Source organism: Nicotiana tabacum, chromosome 24 (assembly GCF_000715075.1).
Source record: "Nicotiana tabacum cultivar K326 chromosome 24, ASM71507v2, whole genome shotgun sequence".
Lineage (NCBI taxonomy): Eukaryota > Viridiplantae > Streptophyta > Magnoliopsida > Solanales > Solanaceae > Nicotiana > Nicotiana tabacum.
The window spans coordinates 78,362,391-78,383,334 of NC_134103.1; the positions used below are offsets into that span (position 1 = coordinate 78,362,391).

Here is a 20,944-nt window from a genome sequence, read left to right on the forward strand (position 1 = left end):
CTGCCAAGTAAGGGGTGCTGCGCCAACAGGCCTACGCCTCTCGTAAGTCTCGCACCATCGGAGTGCAGCCCCAGAAAACTGAAAGGTAGTGAATGAGACCCCACAAGTCTCCAAAATACCAGCAGTATGGAGTATCCTCTGACACCTGTCCAAAAAGTCTTGAGCATCCTCTCTCTCTGCGCTACTGAAAGGTGGTGGCTGAAGTATCCCAAACCTCTCCAACCTACGCTGATCATCCTCAGGCATAGCAGGAACCACATAATCCTGAGCAACAGCAACCGGCTGGGCTGGTGGTGCCTCTGGTGTCTGAAGTCCCTGAATAACCTGCTCGGGTGTGTGAGCGACGGGAGTCTGAGTGCCTCCCCTGGCCTGAGAAGTGGTTGCGGCCATCGAAATAGAGACTGCCTGACCAAGGCCAGTACACACTATTAGAATCTGAGCAAGGGCCTCCTGAAGGCCTGGAATCACAATAGGCACAGGTGGTGCCTGAGCTGGTGCATCAATAACTGAAACTTGGTTCTGATCTGGGACAACCGGTAGATCAGCAGGTACTGCTCCAACTGTTGTACGGGCTGCACCTCTGCCCCTACCACGGCCTCGGCCTCTCGCGGCCCTGGCTGGTGGTACTGGTGGCTGGCCCTCCTGACCGGTAGTATGAGTCCTCACCATCTGTAAGAGAATGAAACATCAGATGTTTAGTTACTAGAATCAACATATTCGCATGACAAGAATTCAAGAATGTGAAGTTTCCTAAAGGTTCCACAGCCTCTCGAAGATAAGTACATAAGTCTCCGTACCGATCCGCAAGACACTACTAAACCCGCTCATGACTCGTGAGACCTATGTAACTTAGGCTCTCATACCAATCTGTCATGACCCAAAACTAACCCCTGTCGTGATGGCGCCTATCGTGAAACTAGGCAAGCCGACTCATTTAGAAAACAAACTAATATTTTTATTTTAAAGATAATTTCAAGGTTATTTAACATAAAACCTCCATTAAAAGAGTTCAAATCAAAGAAAATAACTGAAGTGCGGAAAAGAAAAGCCCGATATCGGGGTGTCACTAGTCATGAGAATCTGATACAATCTGTCTAACAATATCAAGGCCAACTCAGCCTGGAAAATAGCTAAATACAACTAGAGGAAGATAAGAGGGAGAAGAGCAGGGGCTGCGATCGCCAAACAACTACCTTGCTATCTCCAAGAAAATCTACAACCAGAATACTCAATAACCGCTACCGTGTCTAGCTACACCTGAATCTGCACACAAAGTGCAGGGAGTAACGTGAGTACGCCAACTCAGTAAGTAACAACAATAAATAAAGACTAAGCAGTAGTGACGAGCAATAAAGCAAATAACGTTCATATCAGGAAATCTCAGTAAAATACCATATATTTTTAAAAATCAGGATTTGAATCAAACATCTCGTGTAAACCCAGTTCTAGTAAAAATAATTTAAAGACATTTTTCCAACAATTTTTCAAACAAAGGCTCAATGCAAAGGTGAGCAAAAATGGTGAAATCATAAACAGCCCCTCGGGCAAAACATCACTCATATACAGCCCCTCGGGCAAACCTCACAGTAACTCGTGCCACTCGGGCATACCTCATAATCACTCTTGCCACTCGGGCATATATCTCAATCACTCATGCCTCCCAGTCACTCAGCACTTAGCACTTGGCACTCGGCACTCGACACTCGGTAGGTACCTACGCTCACTGGGGGTGTGTACAGACTCCGGAGGGGCTCCTTTATCCAAAGCGCTATAATCTGCACAGATAACTCACGTGCTATAAGAATAAATTATGCTGCAGGCGGGCAGCCCCGATCCACACTCATCCTCACAAATCAGGCCCTCGGCCTCACTCAGTCATAAATATATTGCATGCGGGCAGCCCCGATCCACACTCATCCTCACAAATCAGGCCCTCAGCCTCACTCAGTCATAAACTTCTCAAGCCACTCGGGCATTTCAGTAAAACAGGGCATTCGGCCCAAAATATTTATATGCATCAAAATAGAGTCATAAAAACCGAGTTATGCGGTAAACAAGTACAAACATGATTGAGTATAGATTTTCAATCGAAAATAATGAGGATGGTAATAAACAACCCCTAAGGGTCCAAACAGCATTGGCGCAAGGCCCAAACAAGGCATTCAGCCCAATTTACAGAAATTCTTTCTAAAACATATAAGTATCAAATGGTTTCAACAAAGTATGCAACTTTACAGTTGCTACGGGACGAACCAAGTCACAATTCTCTAACAGTGCACGCCCACACGCCCGTCACCTAGCATGTGCGTCACTAAAAATAGTAGAATGATACAAAATCCGGGATTTCATACCCTCAGGACCAGATTTATAATCATTACTTACCTCAAACCGGTCAAATCTCTAACCCGCAATGATCTTGCCTCTGGACTCGGCCTCCAAACGCTCCGAACCTATTCACAATCAGTACAATACCATCAATACGCGCTAATAGAATGAATTCCACAAGAAAACTACAAAATTAGACCAAAGCCCGAAATTGGCTCAAATCCGGCCCCCGGGCCCACGTCTCAAAATCCGACAAAATTTACAAAACTATAAAGCTCGTTCACTCACGAGTCTAACCATACCAAATTCATAAAAATCCGACATCGTTTGGTCCTTCAAATCCTTAAATTACTCTCCAAATATTTCAAGCCCTAACCCCTCATTTTCACTAATTACCATGATTAAAACTACAGAAAATCGCTATATATACAAATATTATGGCTCAAGTAACTTACCTCAACGAAATCCCCTTGATTCCCTCTTCAAATCTCTCCCAAAAGCTCCAAAAATCGAGTTGAAATTGTGAAGAATGACCAAAATTCGCGAAGGGTTCTATTTATGGCTTCTGCCCAGGTTTTTCGCACTTGCGGCCATTTTCTCGCACCCGCGCGACCGCACATGCGGTCCAAGAAGCCGCACCTGCGCAACTCACTTAATCACCCAGATTCCGCACCTGCGGACCCCTTCCTCGCACCTGCAGACTCGCATCTGCGGTCCCAGGTGCGCATCTGCGAAACCAGTCCAAACTTCTCATCTCTGCATCTGCGCTCAAGGCCTCGCACCTGCGAGCTCGCAGATGCGGCCAATTCTTCGTACCTGCATTCCCAGCCTTGGCCTAGCATCTCCCGCACTTGCGCACTCCCCACGCGCACCATCGGCCTCGCACCTGCGACCCTTTCTTCCGCAGGTGCGGAAATAGCAGAAACATCAGTTCCACCTGCAAAGTCCAATTTCGACAAATCCGTTAACCATCCGGAATCACCCCGAGGCCCTCGGGACCTCAACCAAAAATATCAAAAAGTCATATATCAGTATACAAACCTAGTCGAACCTTCGAATCACTCAAAACAACATCCAAACACTAAATTACCCTCGGATTCAAGCCTAAGAACTTCTAATTTTCAAATTCGGCAACCGATGCCGAAACTAACCAAACCACGTCCGAATGATCTCAAATTTTGCACACACATCACAAATGACACTATGAACCTATTCCAACTTTCGGAATTCCATTCCGACCCCGATATCAAATTTTTCACTACCGATCGAAATCGCCAAATTTTCAATTTTGCCAATTCAAGCCTAATTCTACCACGGATCTTCAAATAATATTCCGGACATGTTTCTAAGCCCAAAATCACCATACAGAGCTATTGGAATTATCAGAATTCGAATCTGAGGTCGTTTGCACATAGGTCCATATCCGGTCCACTTTTCTAACTTAATATTTTTTAATTATGAGACTAAGTGTCTCTTTTCACTCCGAGTTCCTTCCGGACCCAAACCAACTAACCTGATACAATATAATATAGCCGAATAATACAAAAAAAGTAGAAATGAGGAAAACGGGGCTATAACTCTCGAAACGACCGGCCGGGTCGTTACAGATTTAGCTGTAATATTAGTTATTCAAAGATGAAGAGGGTTAAAAGACTTGTCTTAAAGAAATTAGAGGGTAGCTACATTGATGATTACAATAGGCTAGAGGCCTATGCTCAAGAATTGAGGGACAATAACCCATGCTCTGATGTGATTATAAATATCTCTAAAGATGCTTTGGCAGAAGGAAAAAGAAGATTTCTTAGAATGTATGTGTGCTTCCAAGCTTTGAAGAGTGGCTAAAAAGCTGGTTTGAGACCCTTAATAGGTCTGGATGGCACATTTTTGAAAGAGAAGTGCAGGGGAATTCTAATGGTTGCTATGGCTCAAGATTCAGTGAAACACTTTTACCCACTTGCTTGGGCAGTGGTGGATAGAGAAACATCTAGAACATAAAGTGGTTTATGGAGCTATTGAGATCTTCATTAGAGCTGGGAGATGGTGAAGGAGTGACATTTATGTCAGATATACAGAAGGTACTTCTAATTTTTATTATTCATTTCCAATGTTAGGTTTACATTATGTATTAATAAACTTTCTTTAATATTGCAGGGTTTGCTGGATGCTGTGTCTACTGTGGTACCTAAATCACATCATAGATGGTGTGTTAGGCATCTTAAAGATAATTGGAGCAAGAATTGGAGGGGTTTAGAGAAGAAAAAATTACTATGGTGGTGTGCTTGGAGCACTTATGAAGAAGAATTCAAAGATCATTTGAATACAATGGGTGATATTAATGAAAATGCTGCTAAAGATCTCATATGGTACCCACCCCAAAACTGGTGTAGGTCTTACTTTGATACCACATGCAAGAACTACATGGTTGATAATAACTTTATAGAATCATTCAACAAATAGATTCTTGAGGCTAGACAAAAGCCTATTATCAAGATGTTAGAAGATATTAGAGTGAAGGTAAATTTCTAAGAGCCTTTTACTTCATTGTTTCTAAAGCAGAATCATTCCCTTTTTTTCTAATGTGGCACCACTGTTTGACTATGATTTTTTCTTGTTTGGAAGGTCATGACTATGTTGAAAGATCGTGAAGAGGAACGTAGAATTTGGAGAGGAGAATTTAGTCCTTATGCCATGGAGTTGCTGAATGATTTCACACAGAATGCACAAGGGTGTGAAGTTGTTTTTAATGGAGATAATGGATATGAAGTTGTTGAAGGTGCACACAGGCATACAGTCAATCTTCTACTTAAGAAGTGTACATGTAGGACATGGGACTTGTCAGGAATACCATGTCCTCATGCCATCAAAGCTTTAGATAATAACAAAGAAGATCCATTGAGTGAAGTGCATTGGTGGTATTCAAAGAAAGCCTACATGTTGGTGTACATGCATAAACTACAACCAGTAAGAGGTGATAAATTCTAGAAATTTGAGCCAACACATGCAATGGATCCACAAAAAGTACATAGAATGGTTGGTAGGCCAAAAGTAAAGAGAAAGAGAGAAAAAGATGAGGCAAGAAAGAGAGAAGGAGTTTGGTCAGCTTCAAGAAAGGGGCTTGTGATGACATGTGGGCACTGTGGCAATAGAGGTCACAACATCAAAAAATATCCTTTGGTAAGTATAATATTCTTCTTAACTGTCTTAACAATCTTTTCACTGCTATATTCTCCCTATCCTAACAGTCTTCTTGATGCTATTGTAGGTTGGGGGATGTTCTCAAGATGTGCAAGATGTGCCTCAGACAGCACCTCAGGACAGTCAAAATTCAGAGTATGCATTTATGCCTACTCCTGGACTGAGGGTGTTTACTAGTCCAGTCCATGAAGCAACTCAAGCATCATCCTCTGTTTTACCAAAAAACAAGCAGACAAAAAAGTCTATTGCACCTAAAGTCTGCTATCAACAGTTTGATGTATCCCAAGGAACACTTCAACAGTCTGTTGCATATCAAGGCATACTTCAACAGTTTGCTCTATGTTCAGATATTGCTGATGATGAAAGTGAATATGAAAATGGAGATGAAGATGATGAAGAGCCAATTCTGAGGCCTAAAGTGATATCTGAAGCTAAGACTAGGCTTCAACAAAAGAAGTTGTTGCAAAAACCATCTGGAATTAGAAAGATCAACTTCAAAGGAGATGAGACTGGTGGGAATATACCTACTAACTTGCCATATTCCTCAAAGAAAGTTACTTGGAAAGGCAAAGCAGCAATGACCTCTAACCAGTTGGTAGCAGAAAAGGAAAACAGAGTTGGTAAACTGAAGGCTAAGAAGGCTAAGTGTTAGGGAAGATTAGAATGACTGACTGTTTTTTTTTGTAATGACTGATTCAAGTACTAGTATTTTGCTTTTTTTTTTTGGTGAATCAGTTGGGGAAATTGCTGTATTGATTCACTCGAAAAAATCTTTTGTTGTGCTTAATGTAGGGTGAAACACTATGTTGACAGTTTAGTTATATTTATAGTTTGGTATTTAGTTATCTTTTGGTGGTATTTATGACAGAGCAGTTTTAGTTATGTTTATGATTCAAGAAGTAGTGCAGGCATTCAGTTATGGTTTGGTGTTTATGGTTTGGTATTCAAGAGTATGAACAGATTTGTTTGAATGAAGTGGTGAACAATTACAGTGCTATTCATATCTTTGTCGTATCTCATTTTGAGCAACAAAACGACCCGTTAGTCCAAACAGTTTTATGATAGAGGGACTATTGTATTACCTTCAACACTAACAGTTAACAAAACACTTCATGTTACATAAAAACTGCAGGACCATAAATTAACAAATAATTAACCAACACTACATGTTACATAAAAACTAGATATTACATTAACCACTTCAACACTAACAGTTAAAACTCCAACTATTATGGAGTACATTACATAAAAATTGCATATTACATTAAACAATGTTAGCACTAATCTGCAAACTACCTAGAAACACTAATCTGCAAATTACCTATTAACCAACGTTAATAACCAACGCAACAACAACTATTTGACATAAAGTAAAGTAGAAAGACACAGAATCTTCAAATACTTCTCAATCCATCATCTTCACCGCGGCAAAAAACATAAAAGCAGCCCATGATCATAACAGTACTCTTCTCAATTGATTAACTTTTAATTCTAAATTGGAATCTTTCTCATTCAAGGCAGATACTTTGTTCAAATCTGCAGCTTTGCTACGAAACATATCAGCCACAGTCTGCTTCAACTTGTTCCTTTCTTGACGAAGGGCATCTAATGAATTTTTTTTTATTATGGATAAACATTGACACATGAGTTGGAAATTGTTCATCGCGCCATTCCCAATAACGACAACCGTTCTTCTCAGAACGACAACATTTGTAGAATCTACGATCATGTCGTAGCAGTAAAATGGTTGACAATTAATCCGCAATAACATATACGGGAATCACCTTGGTCAAGAGAAGAAGCAGAAGAAGATTCAGACATTTTAATCAACAGGAAGAATAGTTATGAATGTAAATTCAAAAAGAAGAAACAAACTTGGGAGGTAGGAGATGGGAGATGGAGAATTTGAAGAACCCTAATGAAAAGAGGAAGAAGAAGACGCTGATGAGTCTTTAAAGATTTGTTTAGTTTGGGTTTAATGAATTCGTGGGGGCGGGCGGGTCAATAATGGGGCGGGTTACGGATGGGGCAGGAGATTAGAGCTGGATTTTAAGTTGGGCCAATGGAAATATAACACGTGGATTAAAATTATTTTTTTATTATTTAATAGAAGGCCGTTAGAAATAAGGGCATAGTTGATCCAGAAAATAAACGGTAAATACTTTTTTATTCAAAAAGGTGGAAGGAGGGCTTTATTGTACCAAATTCAATACTTCAGGGGTACTTTAGGCCCTTTTCCGTTTTAAAAAAAGTTAAGGTGTTTAAGCCAATTTTTTAGAAGGAAAAAAGTGCTTTTAGTAGAAGCAGAAGCATAAAAAAGTAGTTTCTTCTCAAAAATATTTTTTGAAAATTATTTTTCAGAAAAATACACTTAGAAGCAATTTTTAAAAGCGTGATCAAATACTAATTTGTGATCAAAAGTGCTTTTTAAATTAATTAGCCAAACACAAATTATTTCTCACCAAAAGTATTTTTTTGAAAAACACTTTTCAAAATAAACTTATTTTAGAAGCTTGGCCAAACATGCTATTAAAATGCTATAATCACCGTTCACTTGTTTAAAAGTTTAAATTGTTCAATATATAAAATTTATATCTCAAAATGTGTTTGTAGCACGCTGTTTACATGTTAAGTACGTAAAAATTCTTTGATGATCAGCAAAAGTGAGACTCAAACTCATAAACTCTGCTATTGTCGAGAAATTTTAGGTTGTATCCAACGCTAATACGGTAATACGTGACGTAACTTGTTATACTCGAGTAACAAATGAAGAGTATCTCTTGCTAGAATTTGGAATTTTGGATAAAGTTGATTCCATATATGGGACCGTTATGTTGCACTGTTAAACATATTGGCTGATATTAGGTCTTACCACTTTTAATGCATTTTTGTGACAAAGTAATATCTCTTATAAATAGAATTATATTTAAGGTGAATGTCAATATTTTAGAGATTCAGGGTTTGTAACTTTATGGCTAAGTCATTTTTTCCATATAAAAGGGTTCTATTCCATTATAATTCATATCAGAATCAAAAGAATTCTCTCTCCATCTTTCTTTGCAATATTCTTCTTTTCCTTTATTGTTTTATTTCACGTTATCAACACGAGACTCTACCGTATCAAAAAGCTCTTTGAGAATACTAAGGTATAATTTTTCTCCTCTTTTAATTATGACTGATGTTATGAAAAGAAAGTTTGTTTCCCTTGAAATTTCGGGTAAGAACTATATGTCGTGGGTGTTGGATGCTGAAATCCATTTAGATGCAATGGGTCTTGGAGATGCTATTAAAGATAAAAGAAATGACAACTTAAAGTCGGTCACACTTCCACAAGCATGATATGATTGGGCTCATCCGAGGCTCCAAGACTTTAAGTCTGTTTCTGAATACAATTATGCAATGTTCAGAATTACTTCTAAATTGAAATTCTGTGGAGATAGTATCATTGACTATGATATACTTGAAAAAATGTTCACAATGTTTCATGCCTCCAATATGGTCCTGCAATAGCAATACCGAGAGAAAGTTTTCAAGAATTACTCTAAGTTGATTTCTCTTCTCCTTGTGGATGAACGAAAATGATTTGCTCATGAGAAATCATGATAATTGACCTACTGGGTCTACACCACTGCCTGAAGTGGATGAGGTGTATTCCCATTATGCTAAGTGTGGAAAAGGTCGTAGCCTTGTTCGTGGCCATGGCCGTAGCCAAGGAAGAAAATTTTCCGGTGTTAATCATCCCCAAAGAAAAATAACCACCAAAAGTGGAAAGGGAAATATGAGAAGCCAAAGGCAACGGGTTCAGAAAATGAATGATATCGTTGCGGTGGGAAAGGGCGTTGGGCAAATATTTATCGTACACCAAGACATTTGGTTGAGCTTTATCAAGCATCTCTAAAGAATAAAGGCCCTGAAGCTAATTTTGTCTCTGACAATGAATTTGAAATCACCCACTTGGATGTGGCAGATTTCTTTAAGCACCTTGATGAAAAAATAGACCACTTGATCGGTGATGGATCGATCCGTGATTAAAGATGATTGAGTAGTTTGATTTTTATTTTTGCCTATTCGTAGTAGTTAGTGAATAAAGATCATATAATCGTAGTCTTTACCTGAGTACCAGTTTTTCAATTAGTATTAATTAGTTTAGCTATAATCGTTTATTTAATAAAACTTTCGTTCTGTCTGATTTTATTTTCATTAATCATTGTTTGTTATCGATTTGGTTTACTTAGCGTTTCTGCTGACTAGCAAAATAACAAAATGATAATTGCTTAAGTACTATTCAGACAAATGAGGCTAGTAAAATGACGAACATCAACACCAAAGAAATGAGCTTAATGTTCTTTAGTCTTGAACAAAATACGTGTGATCTATAAACTTATAAAGGCAGCAATTATACTACTAATGGCTACGTATATTTACCACTATTGCATATGTTCAAAAGGAAACAAGTTGAAACGTTTTTGTTACTGGGAACGTAGCAGCATCAATTTATAATTAAATTGTTCAGTCTTATTCGTTTTTACGATACCTTTTAAAATTTTATTAGAAAATAAGTCTATTGTATCATTGATTTTTACTTTATTTTTTTTTCTAGACACTAATAATATTTATTGTGTCATCTTTGATGTTGTATTAGTCATATGTGTTGTACTTATAATTGTATTATTTTTAGCTACGTAATTATTTATATCATAAGCAGAGTTTGCTCGAAATTCCATTAAAAGGTCATCATTGAACCATTGATATAACTTTATTTCTTTTCTCTGAAAATACTAATGTTTATTTGCATATTTCTTTTTATATGTCAAATTATGGGAAGAAAATATGGATATTTCTCAAAGCAAACTTGGGTCAAAGTTCTATTTGTTTAATTGATTCATGTACGACACATACAATATTCAAAGAGAAGAAATATTTCGTTCATTTAAATATGTGTAAGGCAGATGTTACTATAATTTATGGTAGTGGTAATTTAATTGAAGGCTCTGTAAGAGCTACTATAACTCTGCCTAAGGGAAAAATGCTTATCATAGATAATGCAATATTCTCCTCCAAGTCCAGAAGATATCCGCCGAAATGGATATCATATTGAGACAATAGATGAGAATAATCTTGAATATCTCATTATTACCAAAAATGTCTCTGGCCAGAAAAGGGTTATTGAATTTTTGTCTTGTGGCATGTATTGGACAAGAATGAGTGCAATTGAGGCACATTCTATCGTAAACCAAAAGGTTACGGATTCCAATATTTTTGTACTTTGGCATGATCGATTGGGTCACCCTGGATCAATTATGATGAGATAAATTATAGAAAACTCAAACGGGCATCCGTTAAAGAATTTAAAGATTCTTTTAAATAATGAATTTTCTTGCACTTTTTATTATCAAGGCAAGTTAAATATTAGACCATCACCAACAAAGGTTGGGATTGAGTCCCCTGCGTTTTTGGAACGTATACAAGGGGATATTTGTGGACTTATTCACCCACCTAGTGGGTCATTTAGATATTTTATGGTCTTAATAGATGTATCCTCTAGATGGTCTCATGTGTGCCTATTATTATCACGCAACCTCACGTTTGCAAAATTAATGGCACAAATAATTCGATTACGGACACAATTCTCCGATAATCCAATTAAGTCTATTAGACTTGATAATACTGTCGACTTTTCATTTCAAGCACTTAATGATTATTGCTTATCAATTAGGATAAAAATGAAACATCATGTAACTCATGTTGACACTCAAAATGGCCTTGCAGAGTCTTTGATTAAACGTTTGCAATTGATAGCAAGACCGTTACTCATAAAAATGAGGTTGCCCACTTCTGTTTAGGGTCACGCCATTTTGCATGTAGCAAAGTTAGTTCGTCTCAGACCGACAAATTATCATAAATATTTCCCGTTGCAATTGGTGTTAGGTCATGAACCTAATATATCTCATTTAAGAATTTTTGGACGTGCAGTATATGTGCCTGAAGTACAGCCATGTCGCACCAAGATGGGTCCCCAAGGAAGGTTACGAATATATGTTGGGTTTGAATCGCCCTCCATTATTTTCTATCTCGAAATATTAACGGGGGATTTGTTCACTGCTCGATTTACAGATTGTCGATTCGATAAGACACTTTTCCCAAAATTAGGGGGAGAAATTTGTAAAATCAAACGGAAAATTTTGTGAAAAAATCCATCATTGTCTCATCTTGATCCATGTACCTCTATTTGTGAAAAGGAGGTACAAAAGATTATTCATTTGCAGAAAATAGCAAATCAAATGCCAGATGCATTTATAAATTTGAAAAGGATAACAAAATCACATATCCCTGCAGAGAATGTTCCAACCCGTATTGATGTCTATGCTGGACAATCTTCTAGTGTCATATCTAATGAGTCAAAAGCACGCCTAAAATGTCAAGAAACAATCTAATACGAGTTGGATTTACTTGCGAAACGTGAAGTTTTTGGACCCGTAGTCCAAACACCTAATGGTGTTAAGCCTGTTGGTTATAAATGGGTCTTTGTACATAAGAGGAATGAGAAAAATTAGGTACAAAGATATAAGGCACGCCTTATTGCGCAAGGATTTTCACAAAGGCCTGGTGTCGATTATGAAGAGACATATTCACCTGTTATGGATGCAATAACATTTTGTTATCTCATTAGTTTTGTTGTCCATGAAAAGCTTGGCATGTATTTAATGGATGCGGTTACAGCCTACCTTTATGACTCACTTGATAATGAGATATACATGAAAATTCTCGAAGGATCTAAAATGTCTGAGGCACATAATTCAAAGTCCCGGGAAATGTTTTCAATCAAATTGTAAAGATCTTTGAATGGTCTAAATCAATCAGGACAAATATGGTATAACCGACTTAGTGAATATTTATTAAAGGAAGGTTATATAAATGATGCAATTTGTCCATGTGTTTTTATAAAGAAAACAACATCATAATTTATTGTACTTGTCGTATATGTTGATGACATAAACCTTATTGGAACTCCAATATAACTCCAAAAGGCGATTGATTATTTAAAGAAGGAATTCGAGATGAAAGATCTCGAAAAGATAAAATTATGTCTCGATTTGCAAATTGAACATTTGACAAATGTGATTTTTGTTCATCAATCTGCCTACATAGAAAATATATTGAAACGGTTTTATATAGATGGAGCACATCTGTTAAGTACTCCGATGGTTGTTCGATCAATTGATGTGAATAAGGATATGTTCCAACCTCAAGAAAAGAATGAACAGTTTCTTGGTCCTGAAGTGCCATATCTTAATATAATTGGTGTATTAATGTATCATGTTAATACTACAAGGCATGACATAACTTTTTCAGTTAATGTCTTATCTAGATATAGCTATGCTCCTACAAAGAGACATTGGAATGAGATCAAACATATATTGCAGTATCTAAAAGGGACTACGGATATGGGCTTATTTTATGACAATAATTGCAGTCCCTGTCTTGTTGGTTATGCCGATGTTGAGTATTTATCTGACCCACACAAAGCTCGATCTCAAACAGGTTATGTGTTTATACGTGGAGGCACTGCCATATCTTGGCGATCGACTAAGCAATCAATCGTGACTACTTCATCTAATCATACTGAGATAATTGTTATTCATGAAGCAAGTCGAGAATGTGTGTGGTTGAGGTATATAATACATCTTATTCGAGACAAATATGGTTTGAAGTGTGCCAAACTACTCATGATTTTGTATGAAGATAATGCAACATGCATAGCCCAATTGAATAGAGGATTCATAAAAGGAGATAGGACAAAGCACAATTCACCAAAGTTATTTTTCACACATGATCTTCAAAAGAGTGGTGATATCAATGTGCAACAGATTCGCTCAAGTGATAATATGGCTGATTTGTTCACCAAATCTCTACCAACGTCAACCTTCAAGAACCTAGTGTACAAGATTGGGATGCGAAGGCTCAAGGATGTGAATTGATGCTCTCGTCATGGGGAGTTAATACACGTTGTACTCTTTTTCTCTTACAAAGTTTTGTCCTACTGGGTTTTTCTTGCAAAGTTTTTAACGAGACAACCAAAAGACGTATGTCTAAACATGTATACTCTTTTTCCTTCACTAGAAATATTTTTCATTGGATTTTATTTTAGTTAAGATTTTAACGAGGCACGTTATCTGTTGAATAGACATCCAAGGGGGAGTGTTATAAATAGAATTATATTTAAGGTGAATGTCTATATTTTAGAGAAATTTTAGGGTTTGTTACTTTGTGGCTAAGTCACTTCTTCCCTATAAAAGGGTTCTATTCCATAGTAATTCATATCAGAATCAATAGAAAACTCTCTCTCTCTCTCTCTCTCTCTCTCTCTCTCTCTCTCTCTTTGCAATGTTCTTCTTTTTCCTTTATTGTTTTATTTTAATGTCCCCTTTTTAGTCGTCACAAATACATGAGCTGGTGAGATATATAGTGACAAACTTCTTTGCAGTGAAGGACGCTTTTTCTATTATATATATATATTCGCTTTAATAAATGGACAACTCTAAACATCATATATTTTACCTCTTATGGATAGCATCTCAGAACGTGAAATCAACCACTGATACTTGCATTAAGTTGGTGCCTACATCATATTCTTTTGAGGTGTGGTCCTTTTTCAGATCCTGCATAAACGTGAAGACAAATGAATTTTTTCAGAAGAATCCCCTTTGATTTCTGTATATCTATGTCTCGTATTACACTGTGTGTGTCCTATTATATACACAAAGAGCTAAATAAAATGACAAAGGTCTCTAACGGACTCTGTACAAATGAGACAAAGAATGAAAGTTGTATTCTATCCTACTTAGCAGACTATCTAGAATATTCTATACAAAATTACTCTTATCTTCTTATTTCTTCTTGTTACTCATATACACATATAGTTGTAGGCCCAAAGCATAAGTAGTCTATTGGCAATAATTTAGTTGAGGCAGTACTGGTCCAAACCAATTAATTTAACCAGCTCAGAATTTTATGTCAACTTCATCAAAATCACTTGTACGCTTTAGATCATCAGAAGGAAAATAATCAAACACACCACAAGCAAAAGCTTCGTCAACAACCCCCTCAAGTGGGAGCCCGGAGATCGGACTCCTAACTTGCCCAAAAAATTCCGATGAAGGGGCCCTGCCAATCCTTTTGTGAAGAAGTCGGCGATTTGGGTAGAAGATGGAACAAACGATAGGGAAATAAGGCCATCCAACATTTTTTTACGAACAAAATAACAATCTATTTCAATATGTTTTGTTCCTTCGTTAAAAAATGGGTTTCTTGCTATGTGAATTGGCACTTGATTGTCACAGTGGACGGAAACCGGAAGGGAAGGAGATACAGAGAGATCAGAAATAAGTCGCACAACCAAGGAAAGTTCTACAACAAGACGACGAATAGATCGATATTCAGCTTCCGCCAAAGAGAGAGAGGGCTCACCTGTTATTTTACAATTTCCAAGAGATAGGACAATTGCCCAAACTTAAGAAGAATCCACTCATGGATTTCCGAGTATCCGAATAGGATGCCCAATCTGCGTCACAAAAGCCTAAAATTTGAAAAGAAGGGTCAGAAGAGAAGAAAAAATCCAAACTTGGATCATTCAGAACATATCGGAGTGTGTGCAAAGCTGCCTGAAAGTGGCCAGATCTCGGAGAATGCATATATTGACTCAAAGTTTGTACAACAAATGACAGATCAGGTCGTGCATGTGTGAGAAAGTTTAATTTCCCCAAAAGTCTCCTATAAATTATTGGGTCCGTCAAGAGATCTCCTGAATCTATAGTGATCTTGATATTCAGATCAAGTGGGGTGGATACTGTACGTGAATGTAAAGAATCAAATTCAGAAAGAAGGTCAAGTGCAAACTTCCTCTGAGTGATAATAATACCTCTAGGTTCGTGCAAAATTTTCATTCCTAAGAAATAATCTGCCTCTCCTAGGTCCTTAATTCTAAATTCAGAGTCAAGAAAAGACTTTACTTCACGGATTTCTGCTTGATCATTTCCTGTCAGGATAATATCGTCGATATAGATTGCCAATATAGTCGTCAAAGTCCTAGAAGACTTGAAAAACAAAGAATAATTATTGACTGATGAAGTAAAACCTCTATAACCCAATACGGAGGAAAGACGAACTTACCGTTGGCGGGGGGCATGTTTGAGTCCGTAAAGGGATTTACGAAGATGACACTCATGTGGTGGACTCGGAGGATCAATTCCCGGTGGAAATTTCATGAACACCTCTTCGTCCAAATCGTTGTGAAGAAAGACGTTATTGACGTCCAATTGGTATATTTTCCATCTCTTCTTAACTGCAACAGTTAGTATACACCTGACAATCGTCATTTTCACCACCGGTGAAAAAGTTTCTGTATAGTCTATTTTCTCCCTTGGTTTATCCCCTCTTATCACTAATATTGCTTTTAATATCTCCAAACTTTCATAAGATTTGACTTTAACTTTTTATACCCACTTGCAGGGCAATGCCTTCTTTCCCAAAGGTGGTGGAATAACATCCCAAGTGTTGTTAGATTTTAGTGCCTCGAGTTCCTTTGCCATAGCTGTTTGCCAACTAGGATGAAATGCTGCTTCTCAGTAAGAATTTTGTTTAAATATTTGACATATGGTATTAACTAAGTGTTGATTTGTTTGTAAAAGAGCAGAAAAGTAATAAGATTGAAAATGGGTTAGAGGAGGATTTGGTGAAAAAACAGAGTAAGCATCACCACATATATAATCAGATAAATACTTAGGTGCATTATGTTCTCTAGTTGATTTGCATAGTCCTTCTGCGGGATGTGAATCAACTCTAGGTATATACAAAGTACCAATGAGAGATCCTGAAATTCTAGGATTAGGAGAAGATAACGAAGTCAAAACTGGTGTCATTAAATTAGGTGAAACAAATTTCTGAGATGAAGAAAAGATTGGTAAGATTTCATTAGAGATAGGGAAACTAGCTGGGAATAACTTTGACATAGGAGTGGAATAGGAAAAGGGAAAAATGGATTCAAAAAATTTGACATCTCTGGATACAAACACTTGATTTGCTTGAAGATTTAAAATCTTATATCCCTTTTTTGCAAAAGGATATCCCAAAAGGACTCCAAGAATAGCTCTAGGGTATAATTTATCACGATTCCTAGATAAATTTGAAGCAAAATATAAACAGCCAAAAGGCCTTAAATGGGAATAATCTGGGACCTTTTCAAATAAAATCTGATAAGGGGACTTATTGTTCAAAATTCTTGAAGGAAGTCTATTAATTAAATATGTTGCTGTTAATAAGCAGTCACCCCAAATTTTCTTAGGCAAATGAGACTGAAATAAAAGAGCTCTACAAGTCTCTAGTAAGTGCTTATGCTTTCTTTTAACTACCCCATTTTGTTGTGGGGTGGCAATGCAAGAAGTATGGTGAATTATTCCTTTTGAAGTAAATAAATCTGAAGTAATTGAACATGTTCCTCACTCATACGCATTGTCTGATCTAATAATCTTTACCTTAGCAGAAAACTGCCTCTCTATAAGAGTTAAAAAAAATTTAAGAGTGGAAAAAGCATTAGACTTTGTAGATAGCACATAGGCCCAAGTTGCCCTTGAAAAATCATCTACAATTGTGAGGAAATATCTTTCTCTTTTGTAAGTTGGAATATTGTATGGCCCAAAAGTATCTATATGTAATAGCTCAAAATATTTTTTGGTAGTAATTGAACTTGTTGGAAAAGGCAACTTGGACTGCCTTGCCATTGGGCAAATATCACATGGAAAAGATTGCTTATCTGAAGATGAAAGATATATATTTTTATATTCTTCATTGCATGACAAGGCAAATGTCCAAATCTTAAATGTCAAAGTTTGTTAGAACTCATAGAATCAGAAACTGCAACTTCGTTGATATTTGAACTTTCATTAGATGGAAAAGATCCAATTACAGACGCTTGAACAAATTCAGAAACTGGACTACAAGATTGAACAAGTGACTCTGAATTAACAACACTACAAGTCTTAACATGACTTTTAGGGAAAGAAAACATTGACTTAACAGGAACAGAAACAGAATTTGACATAGACTCAGAATTTGATACCCTAGACTGAGTTGAAACATCTTCCAGCACATATAGACCATCAATATTTTTACCAAGCACCACTTGCCTCTTCAAAGAAGGGGCATGTACAAAATATGTAATTTTAGTAAAAAGGATATCACAATTAAATTTCTTACATAATTGGTTAACAGATAAGAGATTATGCTTGAAACTGGGAACATAAAGAATATTTTATAGCTCAAGATCAGGTGATAAAGCTACACTCCCTAAACTAGTGACCTTAACTCTGTAAGAATTTGGTAGTGTAACTTGAATGGGTACAGAAAGTTCCTTAAAGTTGTTTAAGAGAGTTTTATCATGAGTCATATATTGAGAGGCATCAGAATCTATTATCCAACACTTGGATGTTGAAAAGGCAGTAAAACAGGATATAAAAGTGTAAAAAGCATAACATTTACCCACAAAGTTGGCACTAGCATTAGCATCAGAACCTGAAGCATTAGAACCTCCACCCTGGACAAATTGAATCATGTTTATCAGTTGTTCACATTGCTCTTTAGTAAATCCTTGTGAGTTCATCAGACTTGGTAAAGCACCACCAGAAATAACTCCACTTCTTGATCCTTCACTTTCCTCAATAGCTACAGCATTAACTTGGGCACTCCCATAATTTCTCTTTGGCTTAGTGAACTTTAAAGACTGTGGATAACCAATAAGTTTGTAGCATTTTCCCCTTTGATGTCTAGGTTTCTTACAGAATGAGCAAAACATATTACTTCTCCTTGGTTCATTGATACTGTTCTGATTTCCCCCTTTGTTTTCATTGTTAGTTTTCTGCACGTTCCATTTTTGTGTATTTACATTAAAAATACTAGATTTATTAGTGACAGTGGTCACTTGATTTTCAGAGTGTACCTCTCTTTGTGACTCTTCATGCAAGATGATTGAATAGTCTTGGGAAGTAGTGGGAAGGGGCTTCATCATGAGTATGTTTTTCCTCACACCAGAATAACTCTAATTTACTCTCATTAAAAATTGAATAAGCTTTTGGTCTTCATTCATCTTGTGATTGTGAGTCTTAGCCCCATATTTGCTTTCATAGCAGCAAGTCATGAAGGTATTGAGGACCTTCATTTGATCCCAGATCCTTTTGAGTCTAGTGAAGTAAGCTGCCACATCATTTGTTCCCTGGGAAATATTATTGATTTCCCTATGTAGTTGGAAAAGCTTTGCACCATCAGCTTGACCATACCTTTCTTCCAAGTCACCCCAAAGTTCTTTAGCAGTCTGAGAGTAAATAACACTTTCAGCTATGTCTTTGCTCAAGGAGTTCAACAACCAAGCAATGACCATGTCCTTGCACCTTTTTCACTGGTCAAACAAAGGTGAGTCTTCAACTGATTTTTGACAAGTTCCATTAATGAAACCTAGTTTGTTCTTAGCAGAAAGAGAGATTAATACACCCTTCCTCCAATTTTCATAACTTGTTCCATCAAAATTGACATTGATGCGATTCATTCCAGGTGAATCTGATGAGTTGAGGAAGTAAGGATGAGCTCCATCAACCAAATTTGAAACTATAGCAGTGCCATTTTCAGTTGAGGTGCCACTAGCTAGAAGAGGAGTTTCTGTAGTGTTTGTCAATGCAAGTGAGAAACAAATAGAGAAGAGCCGGAAAAGGAAAATAGAGGACTCAAAAATAGAGAAATCAGATCTGGATATTTAGAGCACCCGTTCTGATCCCATGAAGACCAATGAATTTTTCAGAATAATCCTCTTTGATTTCTGTATTTCTGTCTCGTATTACACTGTGCGTGTCCTATTAAATACACAAAGGACTAAATAAAATGACAAAGGTCTCTGACGGACTCTATACAAATGAGACAAAGAATAAAAAATGTATTCTAACCTACTCAGCAGACTATCTAGAATATTCTATACAAAATTGTTCTTATCTTCTTATTTGTTCTTTTACTCAGATACACATATAGTTGTATGCCCAAAGTATAAATAGTCTGTTGGCCCAATAATTTAGTTGAGCGGTACTGGTCCAAACCAATCAATTTAACCAGCTCGGTCTTCTATATCAACTTAAATTAAAATCACTTGTACGCTTTAGATTATTAGAAGGAAAATAATCACACACACCATCGGCAAAAGCTCTGTCAACAAAACACGAGATGATTCGTACATTAAACAACCTCATTGAAGTTTTACGACCTTTTTTCGATTTGCCGGCCTTTGTTTAAGCTAATGCAACCTAGTTTCTATTCACTTAATGGCCCGTAACCTACAATACAAAGAAATGATACACAAATTTTAACTAAATTGACTAAAATGCCTTCCAAGTTTTGTTAATGCTAATAAGCATTCAACGTTACAGAGAGTTGTCATAAAATAAAAAAATATGCATTGTAGGAACCAAGATTCGAACCTGGTCATCAAGAGAGTGAAGGTTCTTTAAGCAGTTCTACAAACCAGCTCCTCTGTCCAGATTTTATGATTTTAGGGGGTCGCATAAAATATTTCAGGTCTCTCTCACTATATATATATATATATATATATATATATATATATATATATATATATATATATATATATATATATATATAAAATCTTTAAATCATCTAACGGGTTCCGGTAACCCCCACCTCCCAACGTAGGTCCGCCCATGCTTACAATGAATAATAATTGTTGAAATACTTTTAAAAAAAAACATTATAGCTCATTTATTGGAACAAAGAATAATTTAGATAATTCTCTCCTAATCTTCTAAAGTGATACTTTTCCTTTCTTGATTTTGTAAGATGTTACTAATTTTGAATCAAATTTATTTGGCTTAAATGAATTTAAAAAGGATCGGTCAAGAAAATAATCTTCCATAACTTTTTAAAATTTGAATAGGAGAAAATGAATCTACAAAAGACTCATACTTTTGTACATGCAGCTGGGACAAACTTGATACTAAAATTTTAGGGATAATACATATTTCCCCCCTGAACTAGTCTTTTTTTTTCCAGATGTACACTTAAATTTTGCATGGGTCCTATGACCCACCTGAACATTTTCGAAATGGAATAAATACGTCCTTGAAAGGTCACAACCAGATATATGTTAATGTGTGAAATACACGCGCTGACACCTAGATTTTATCACTTAATTTATTTTTCTTTTCATTTCCTTTCTCGCTCTTCTTCTTTCTTTCTTCCTTCACCATTCAACTTCGCCAAAGAGTGGCCGGAGCTACTAGTGTCGCCGCTTGTTCATCTTAAATGCACTCGTCTGGAAATGCAAGTTCTACATCCAAGCCCTCTATTTTACGGTTTTATTTTTCTCTTGTCTTCACTA

General features: G+C 36.7%; 1 protein-coding gene and 2 long non-coding RNA genes across 5 annotated transcripts; 2 read left to right on the forward strand and 1 right to left on the reverse strand.

Annotated features, from left to right (window-relative positions):
• The first annotated feature begins 4,328 nt into the window (after positions 1-4,328).
• On the forward strand, positions 4,329-5,307 carry LOC107779558 (uncharacterized). The gene is made up of 4 exons (XM_075247569.1): positions 4,329-4,400; positions 4,477-4,503; positions 4,783-4,839; positions 4,945-5,307. The coding sequence occupies exons 1-4, from the start codon at positions 4,329-4,331 to the stop codon at positions 5,305-5,307; spliced, it is 519 nt and encodes a 172-aa protein (XP_075103670.1).
• Positions 5,308-14,001: 8,694 nt separating this feature from the next.
• Positions 14,002-19,383, reverse strand: LOC142178440 (uncharacterized). Its single transcript, XR_012706577.1, has 3 exons — positions 15,691-19,383; positions 14,989-15,097; positions 14,002-14,180 (listed from the first exon to the last, which is right to left on the reverse strand). It is a non-coding gene; the product is annotated as an uncharacterized LOC142178440 (long non-coding RNA).
• On the forward strand, positions 15,095-19,555 carry LOC107779549 (uncharacterized). 3 transcript variants are annotated; one of them, XR_012706575.1, is made up of 6 exons: positions 15,095-15,445; positions 15,564-15,839; positions 16,030-16,145; positions 18,505-18,582; positions 18,699-18,981; positions 19,120-19,555. It is a non-coding gene; the product is annotated as an uncharacterized LOC107779549 (long non-coding RNA). The 3 variants fall into 3 exon arrangements; XR_012706574.1 differs by having other exon boundaries at positions 18,702-18,981; XR_012706576.1 differs by lacking the exon at positions 18,505-18,582 and having other exon boundaries at positions 18,702-18,981.
• The last annotated feature ends 1,389 nt before the right edge of the window (positions 19,556-20,944 follow it).